At 38.9% G+C, this 9,391-nt stretch overlaps 1 protein-coding gene across 2 annotated transcripts; it reads left to right on the top strand.

The window, feature by feature from the left end:
- The first annotated feature begins 475 nt into the window (after positions 1-475).
- On the top strand, positions 476-8,054 carry LOC138197216 (acetylcholinesterase-like). 2 transcript variants are annotated; one of them, XM_069147880.1, is made up of 10 exons: positions 476-582; positions 1,503-1,811; positions 2,622-2,856; positions 3,217-3,349; positions 3,467-3,618; positions 3,973-4,159; positions 4,765-5,075; positions 5,408-5,617; positions 6,706-6,866; positions 7,457-8,054. In XM_069147880.1, the coding sequence occupies exons 2-10, from the start codon at positions 1,511-1,513 to the stop codon at positions 7,549-7,551; spliced, it is 1,785 nt and encodes a 594-aa protein (XP_069003981.1). In that variant the 5' UTR covers positions 476-582; positions 1,503-1,510; the 3' UTR covers positions 7,552-8,054. The 2 variants fall into 2 exon arrangements, with proteins under 2 accessions (XP_069003981.1, XP_069003982.1); XM_069147881.1 differs by having other exon boundaries at positions 4,765-4,967.
- The last annotated feature ends 1,337 nt before the right edge of the window (positions 8,055-9,391 follow it).

Raw genomic sequence — 9,391 nt, forward strand, 5'->3', positions numbered from 1 at the left:
TTATTTGTTGCGTTTCTAGATTCCACATAAAAAAGAATAAAATAAAAAAAAAAAAGAATACATGAACAGCTTATGAAATGCAATGCATTATTAAAGATGTTAAATGTTCCCAAGATATTTGACCTGCTGACCCTTCACAAAACATCATGTTTTAGATGTAGGCAGTTCCACCAGAGAGAGATTCTCACTTCTGAACTGCTTCATATTTACAATATAATATTTTTTTTTCACCTTTTACTTCAAAAGCGTTTTTCAGAGTGCATGCTGAGCTTTTGATATAGGTATGGCATGAGTGACGACAAATTGATAATATTATAAATATGACTCGTCCTTATCTTCTTCTTCTTCTTCTTCTTTTTTTTTTTTTAACTGTTGCCAAGGTTACATAACTGTTATTAGGCTTGATTTGATTCGGTGCAAATTTAATTTTGCCAGCGTAAGGGCAGCGGAGTTGCAGCAGTTGTTGTAGTGTTTTGAAGACTGGGCCAGCCCCGCGATCCCCGGACAGAGGGTATCCACGCCTTCCTCATCAGTACTGTGTCCTCATTCACTCCAGACAGATACAAGCTGCAAACTGACAAGGTAAGACATCATTAAGGGCTTTTTTTTTTTTTAAATTATTTTTATTTATTTATTTATTATTATTTTTTTTTTTTATTAACTCAACAGCTATTGGTGAATTCTATTTTTTAAAGCCGTTTGTATGAATCCGCTGCACGAGCGCGCATTTCCCCAGTGCTCGCCTCGGACCAGCTGTTCGCGGTTTGCACTCTGTAAGCTTGCTAATTGTTTGCGCTGTGCCTTTTCAAAGTAAAGCGGCTTCATGAATCAGCTGCGCGCGTCCGGTGACATGCATCTTTATATTCGCCACCAGCATTAGTGTTTGCTACCATTTGAGGATTATAACCGCGTCTAAAGTGACACACTTGCAGCGGGAATGAGCCTCTCTCTCTCTCTCTCTCTCTCTCTCTCTCTAACAAACACACACACATGCACTCAAGGTGTGGACTGAATTCATTGAAACCAAGCTGATTTCGTTTGGCATTGCACAAATACAAACGGTACACACTTGTAAGACTATCAGTTATAATGTTTCTGTTGTTGTCTCTGAGACACGTAAAATGGACTTTTCTTCAACACAGAGTGCTCCTGAATCCAATCCCGTATCTAAACCTGGACTATGCCACGTGCAGTAAAGCATTTATGAATCTAACTAATTCTTTCTAAGAAGTAAATTATTTAGCCAGGTTACATTTCTACTAAAATGTACCTGAGGTGTTTGCTGCTTGTTGCGAATAAAGAGAATTGAAGGTGCACAGACATTATTGTACTGACAAAAACTTGACGATGCAGGACAGTTTGAACTTAAACAAACTCTGTGATAAAGTAGAGTTAAGGCTATGTGGTATGCTGGCAAGATCAGTTATTATAGTGTTATATGTTTAATGTAATGCTTGAATAAAATGAATAAAAAGTTTGGGTTTTCTTTCTTTTCTCTCCAGGATTTTCCATGGCGACACTCTTTCGGTGTGCACACATTGCTGTTTTTCTTCTGTTGCTTCATTTCCTGACAGTATCATTTGCTACTCAAGATGGCCTTTTAGTCAGTACTAGGCATGGGGAAGTTCAAGGGAAGTTACTTTCAGTGCTGGGTGGTAATATTAGAGCATTTCTTGGAATTCCTTATGGCAAACCACCTCTCGAGAAACTGAGATTCAGAGCTCCAGAGCCGGTGGAGGCATGGGAAGGTGTGAAGGATGCCACCAAATTTCCAAATTCCTGCTACCAGATGCCTGACACATTTTTTCCAGGTAGGATCCAAGTTTATACAGATCGATACAATGTATCTGTACTGTATTTGTACTGCACATCTCATACACAGTCAACTCAATGTACTTATGAAAGGTGACATTGAAAGGGCACTGTATTAATGTAAGCATTTCAGTGTATGGTGGTGGTTATATAACACAATGTTGCACATGCTCTTTATACACACACAAACACACCCGTTGTGTACGTGGCCTACTGATTTAGTACTATATTGCAGGAGATCATAAATCACTTGACACTAAAGTATGTCGACTTGAACATGTTTATAAGCACACGTGTGCGCAGTTCATAGTTATTAAAGGCCTATAAGACCCTCACCTAAGACATGGACTGGGTCTGGGTCATGGATATATAACTATTTATATAGCCACCTGTCAGGGATCGTCAGAAGCCAGCCTCAACCGGTGCCTGGCATATTAATGTCTCAACATAGTCCATGTCTCGATATGACTCCACAAAAATATGTGCACAGAAGGCATTGACGTTAGACTGACCTTTCTGCTTTGGCCAAAACACTGCTCACCGAAAATGATTCGTGTTAATTTGCCGCTTCTTTTGGAGAATCATTTGTCATGAATGGCAATAAAGTTAATCTATGTGTTACTTTAGCTACTATCTTATCTCAAAATGTTGCTCCAAATAAAGTGTCATAATGAAGTTAAACATTAACTTATTATTCATTAAACATTTGAAGGAAGAGAGATATAATATCTATCAGTCGCTAAAATGCTGTCCCACTTTAGTCACATTATTTTATTGTCCTGTCTGTGTTTATATTGAATTATTTCCAGGGTTCGAAGGTGCGGAGATGTGGAACCCAAATACTCCCCTGAGTGAGGACTGTCTGTATCTGAATGTCTGGGCCCCGCATTTCAACAAAACCCTGTCTCACCCCTCACCATTGGCTCCTGTCCTTGTCTGGATCTATGGAGGTGGGTTCACTTCAGGAACGTCATCCCTGGACATTTACGACGGCCGCTTCCTGAGTAAATATGAGGGTGTTGTTGTGGTATCAATGAATTACAGGTAAGAAGTGCTGTAAACTGAATATATTCTGTAAAATGCTAATAGTGAGCAAATATAGTTATTGTATGTAACTGGATACTCCTTGATAATTAGAAATGGGGCGAATATTGTGAAGCAGGTTTTCTCTTTTATATATTTTGGTTTGACGCTGGACTCTTTGCTACTTGTGAAAAATTAGCAGTTGGTTTGGATGGTGTGAAAAGGCATTAGCACTATGTAAAAACTATTTTCTATACTCATTTAGAATACTACATAATAGAGGAAGAGTAATAATAGAATCTATGAGTGTAACTTAATGTTAACTCGTCAGTTAAATGCTGTCAGCAACGTTTATGTTATTCTTGTAATCATCAATGACAGAGTGGGAGCTTTTGGTTTCCTATCTCTTCCTGACAACAAGAACGTCCGGGGCAATGCAGGCCTGCTGGATCAGCGCTTGGCCCTTGAATGGATAGCCAAGAATATTGCTGCTTTTGGAGGTGATCCCTCAAAGGTAAAATGTTTTTTGCCTCCTATTTTTTTTAATCTAAAATCACGTAACAATATTATTTATTATCTTAAACAAACTATAAACCAAGCTGTTCGGTTTTGATTTGCTCCATTTTTCCAGGTGACTCTGTTTGGGGAGAGTGCTGGGTCAGGATCTGTGGGCTTCCAACTGCTCTCCCCAGGCAGTCAGGCTCTTTTTCAAAGGGCTGTGATGCAGAGTGGTTCTCCTAATGCACCCTGGTGCACAATAAGCCAGAATGAGGCCTGGGACAGGTAGTGTGTCTGTGTGTTTTTTTGGTTTCCTTATCATGTCACTTGGGCGTTCAGAAACTTAAATCCAAACTGGCATATTTTAACAACTATTAGATTAATTATTTTGGATATATAGTCAAAATGTATTTTAATCAATTTATTTGGTTAATTTCCAAGCACCTGTGGTCTCATGTTATTCTATCATTCACCCTCTTGTCTTTTCAACTCTTATGTGACTATAATTCTTGTTTTTCCCCCATTGTTGATTTTGTTCTTCCTTTCATTCCACTCTTCCCCTTCTCCATAACCTTCTTCCTAATTCCTTCTTTCACTGATTGTCTTGCTCTCTGTTTTTTTTTTTTGGTCAATATCCAGATCACTGATGCTGGCGACTTTACTGGGGTGTCCCGACTCTGGTCCAGCTCATGTGGAAGCGTGTCTGCAGCAGGCCGACCCTCATAAAATCGCAACTAAGCAATTTGATGTTCTCACAGAGCATATAGTCTTAAGCATACCCTTTGTGCCTCTTGTTGATGGGGACTTCCTACCAGATAAAGTTGAAGTGGGTGTCTGAGTGTGTGTTTTTGTGTATTTTGTTAGGTGGTTATGTGAAGAAGTAAAACCTGTTGTTCTGTGTTTTCTACATAAGGTTTAGTATATCTTTACTGTCAATAACCAAAAGAGTAAATTTAATATAAGAACAGTCCTGATGGTTTGAAGACAAAATGATTTCCGGGCATCAAGTATATAACCGTATAACATACTTATAACGTTTATCTACGTTTAATACAAAAGCAAAACATTTTTGTTGTCTATATTTAGCTAGGTTACTGACTCATTTGCATTTTAATCCTTTTATTTAAAGCCCAGTATCTATATGGACTAAAACCCAGTTGACATAATATCTATATTATGTAACCTTTAGTGACATGGAGTCTGTACAGGTATACACGAAACAAATGTTGACTTTAACCAACTGGAGCCTCGTTTCAGTCTTTTGTCTAAACTGTGCTCACTGGTCAAGTATGTACGCAGCGTTATTTGGTAAAATTAGTGTAATCCCACATTGTGCCTTTCATCATCGGAGTATCATATTTATTTATTTCCCTACTTTGTTAAACATACTCCATCACAAACAACAAACCATCTTCTGCTTTCCTCCTGTAGGTGTTGCTAGATAGCAGAAACCTACCAAGGAAAGAGGTGGTGCTTGGCTTAAACAAAGACGAAGGGTCCTACTTCCTTGTCTATGGACTACCTGGATTTGACATCACCAGACAGAGTCTCATCACCAGGAATGAGTTCCTGAAAGGAGTGGAGATCTCAATGGCCAATTCAAATGATGTCACACGAGAAGCAGCCATTTTCCAGTACACCGATTGGACAGATGATAATAACAGAATGAAGAACCGAGACTCACTTAGTAGTCTGGTTGCAGACCAGCTGTTTGTTTGTCCTGTGATAGATTTTGCTCACAGGTAAAGAGCAATTTTCAGTTTTAATTTCATAAGGAAGGAGCTTAAAATATAATGATTGTTATCCCAGATTTGGACTGATAAGAAATATTTTGGATTTCAAAACTACCTGGCAAGGTAACTCAAACAAGGTGAAAGGTGCGTTATAAGGGAAAGGATGAATTTGAGTTGCAGTATGTTGGTTGCCTGGCCATCTGGATGGTTTGGGTTACCAACAAACAAATCGTTCTGAATAATTTCCTTAGTTTCTCTCAGTAAATATATTATACATTTCTCTAATTAACCTGACCTGTTGCAATGGGAAAATATCTCTGCATTTTTCTTGACTCTTTCAGGTACTCACAACATGGTGGAAAGGCTTTTCTATATTTATTTGACCACCGCTCATCTGTCAATCCCTGGCCAGAGTGGATGGGTGTTATGCACGGCTATGAGATAGAATTTGTTTTCGGAATGCCTCTGAATGCCTCCCTGGGATACACGAAGAATGAAGTTAACATGACCAAGAAGTTTATGAAACACTGGGCCAACTTTGCGCGGACAGGGTACGTATATACCAAGGGTCTTCAGCTTTTTTTCCTCGAAGAGCTGCTTTGACAAAATGAAATTTTTAGTAACATTTATTCACATACGTAGCTGAGCTCCAGCCAAACCAGCTGAATAAGCTTATTTTATGTGAACAATAACAAATTGATCCTCAACACACACATTTTATATTAGCTGACTAGCTAAGTACAGTGGCGACTACAGGTTAATGCTTTTTTTTTTTTTGTATGCATTTTTGTATGTTTTCAATTGGGAGGGTTCTGTATCTAAAATTACACAGACGTTCCATAAATGCCCTCATGCATACTGCATTGCACGCAACTTGTCTGTGGCCAAATTGGTTTGAAACATGTCAAATAGTGTTCTAATATGAGATTTAACCAGGAAATCCAGTGTTTCTGCTTTGATTGGCACCACCAGTCCCTCCGGAAAGAAACACATGTCTAGGTTAAAACCTAATATATGGCTGGACCCTGTGTAAAACTGCAAGGATTTTTTTATTTGAAAAGACATGGCATTCAGCCGACCAGTAGTGTACGTTTGATCCCCTCAAGTCACTCAGTGACAGACACTCGCTTTATGGCTCTGGCCCTGCTGTTGTGGTACAAAAGTATTGTATTTATGTTATTTTCCCAATTTATGAGCGCCTGTTTCTTTTCAGCTCAGTGTGAGAGTGTCACTAATGTCTGTGTTTTTCAGTAAGGGCAGAGTTCAACCTCTGCTGCACTGACACGGTGCGGAGCGGACACAGGTGAAGGAGAGCGAGGGGAGATTGTCCACTCGTTAATTGATTGCGTTCTCTCGGACAGGCTAAAAAAGCAAATGCTGAAATGGATCGCCAAATATTTGGCCAGCTGTCATTAAAGCTGGGCACCTCGCCCAAGTAAATCTATGTATTGGAAGCACTGCATACTGTTTGAACATTCCGCCATCTACTCAGAAACGGGTAACCAGCTACTGGTAGCTCGCAAGCTACGGGTTGGAGCCCCCTGCTATAAAAAAAACATATGGTCAAACACTCGCTCAACCTGTGTGAGGACCCCACTGGCACCATAGAACACCCTTGATTTGTATCACTTATTTTCAGGAATCCAGGGATTGATGGCGCTAACTGGCCCGTGTTCACCCGCGAACATCAAGAATATTTGACTCTGAACTACAACCATTCACAACAGCAGGGAAGGATGTTTAGAGCTAACGAGTGTCGGCTCTGGAACAAACTAATGCCGAAAATACAGAACATGTCAGGTTAGAGACACGCACACGCACGCACGCACGCGCACACACACACACACACACACACACACACACACACACACACACACACAACACACAACACATTTATCTGTCTGTCTTTCTATCTATGTGCTTCACTTACAAACACACAAATCAGCATACACACAGTCACACACACAAACAGTTACCTGTAGTGGGATGCATTGCATCAGGTTCTGCCAGGGAGGCGTTTTGCCTTGTTTAGCCCATGGAGGAGATTTGTATCCTGGCTTGCTCCCCCTCTACTTCACCACAGTTTCGGAGGTCTGAGTGGGAGGAGAGAAGGGTCAGTCATCACTTCGCTGAACACTGATTACCCACAGGGTGAATAATACTCATACACCTCCAGAATGATCCTTACTCTGTAATCATAAACCATTTAGCTGCAGTTATTTTAAATGAGGATGATTATGAAAAATACAAACCTCTTTTTAGGATAGAACAATAAGATAAAAATGTAACTGAACACATACTGTACATTTATATACAGTATACGCACAAGTTGAATCATGCTGTGTGAAAGATTACAACCTGAAAGTCTCTGTGCTTTTTTTCCCCAACAGATGTGGTGCAGTCTTGTTTTAACGGAAGTGGGATTACACTCCGCTGTGATTATATGTTCCTCCTCATTTTACTGGTTACAACTTTAATCTATTGATAGAGTGAAGAGAACTGCCTTCTCTAAAGCTGGGTAAAAATAATTAACAGAGAAAATGAGCTTGGTCTTTACTAATATGGTAAAACCTTTAATTGATTACTGCATTATTTTTTTATTGACAAAGAATTTGATTTTTGCTCAATTAAACGTTACATGTGTATTTGTCATGAATGTGTAGAATTGACAGTTCTTGCGTCATTCAGAGCTGCAGATGCCTACTTGATCATGACATGAGCTCTCCAAGAATGACTATAGACTACTAAAATCCAAACTGTTATGAAGGACTGTGCAATACTTGGGGTTTAAATTTTGCAGGCACTGGTAATATACAATGCATAACCAAATAGTGGTTACTGTTATCATGGGAATTTTATTTCTGCTTATTAGGTAATACCCAGCAAATTTTGTTTTTTTTTTAAAATCCAGATTTCTTTCTTTCAAAGTTCAGTTCAGTTCAGTTCAGTAAAGATCATGTAATTAATAAAAAGGTGGCTATAAGAGTTTTATGTATTGCGTTTAACATTTGTTTTTACATTTGTCTGATAGACACACGCAACAAATCCCCCGTTTTTCTTACATCTGTATCATGCAGGGGTTTAACAACTATTTTTTTATGAACAAATTGGATAAAATAGGTATTTCTCTGATTATTTTGAGTATCAAAAAGTGAATGAAAACAGATTTTACTTAAAAAAAAAACTAGTTTTAACTAAAGCAGCATCACTTTATATATCAGTGCAGTCGTCTTGCAGAAGGAGAGATCTGTTATTGAGATTTTAAGTGTAGGAGTTCATAAAACCTGTAAGTACATTTTTGGGCGTGAAAATCTGCAATAATCCAAAAAGTGCACTTGTGCCTGTCTGTTCCCTGTCATGCATACATAATACTGGATTACAGAGTCTATACCAAACAATCTCAGAGCTGCCATGAAGACCTAAGGAATTATATTTTCTTATTGTCAACAAAAGTGTTTCACAGTTTAGCATACTGTGTTATTGTTCCACATTCTGTCATTGGAGACAGTAATGTGATTATAAACAGTGTAGCCAAGCAAAGGTCAGATTGTTGATACAAAAAGCTAATGAGATGTTCGAGAGAGACGAACTGCTTTGATTGAATGACCTTGAATTATATTTACTAAAGTACTTATTGTTTGAGCATCTGGTACACTGTGTGTGTGTGTGTGTGTGTGTGTGTGTGTGTGTGTGTGTGTGTGTGTGTGTGTGTGTGTGTGTGTGTGTGTGTGTGTGGAGTAAAGTTGGAGTAAGAGTTTGGGTTTGGCACTTGGTTGGGATGGTTTAGGTTAGTGTAAGAGGCTAGGAAATACATGATGTCAATAAATGTCCTCACAAAGATAGCTGTACAAATGTATGTGTGTGTGTGTGTGTGTGTGTGTGTGTGTGTGTGTGTGTGTGTGTGTGTGTGTGTGTGTGTGTGTGTGTGTGAGATAGCGATAGAGAGGGGGCGAGAGAGAGAGAGGGAGGGGGAGACAGAGAGGACACTTTTCAATATTTTCCAAAGTTGCAAAGACTTGTAACAAGCTCTAACATGTTTTGCATCTGCTGTTAGATATAACAATTTGTGTTTCAGCTAAAATTAAGTTGTTGTTAAATGTCAAAATATATATTTTTTGTCAGAATCTACATCTTTACATTTCACCACTACAACCACAAGTACACGCATACATATATATTTATATATACATGAATTTCACACAATAAGTCCGGATTTCTCCATCTAGTTGACCTTTTAAAGCGACTATTTGTAAAGTAATTCCCGACCACGGCTTACTGGACGTGGTGTATCTGCCCATGTCTGAAACTGTTTAAGGAAACAGTGA

The sequence above is a fragment of the Embiotoca jacksoni genome, unplaced genomic scaffold (assembly GCF_022577435.1).
Source record: "Embiotoca jacksoni isolate LCO1_2020_lvr unplaced genomic scaffold, fEmbJac1.0.p SCAF_14, whole genome shotgun sequence".
NCBI lineage: Eukaryota > Metazoa > Chordata > Actinopteri > Embiotocidae > Embiotoca > Embiotoca jacksoni.

Excerpts from the sequence above, each read along its gene's own strand:
- LOC138197216 (XM_069147880.1), top strand. The coding sequence starts at position 1,511 with ATGGCGACACTCTTTCGGTGTGCACACATTGCTGTTTTTCTTCTGTTG. Across the intron at positions 5,076-5,407 it reads GTGATAGATTTTGCTCACAG|GTACTCACAACATGGTGGAA; the intron begins GTAAAGAGCAAT and ends TGACTCTTTCAG. Across the intron at positions 5,618-6,705 it reads GCCAACTTTGCGCGGACAGG|GAATCCAGGGATTGATGGCG; the intron begins GTACGTATATAC and ends ACTTATTTTCAG.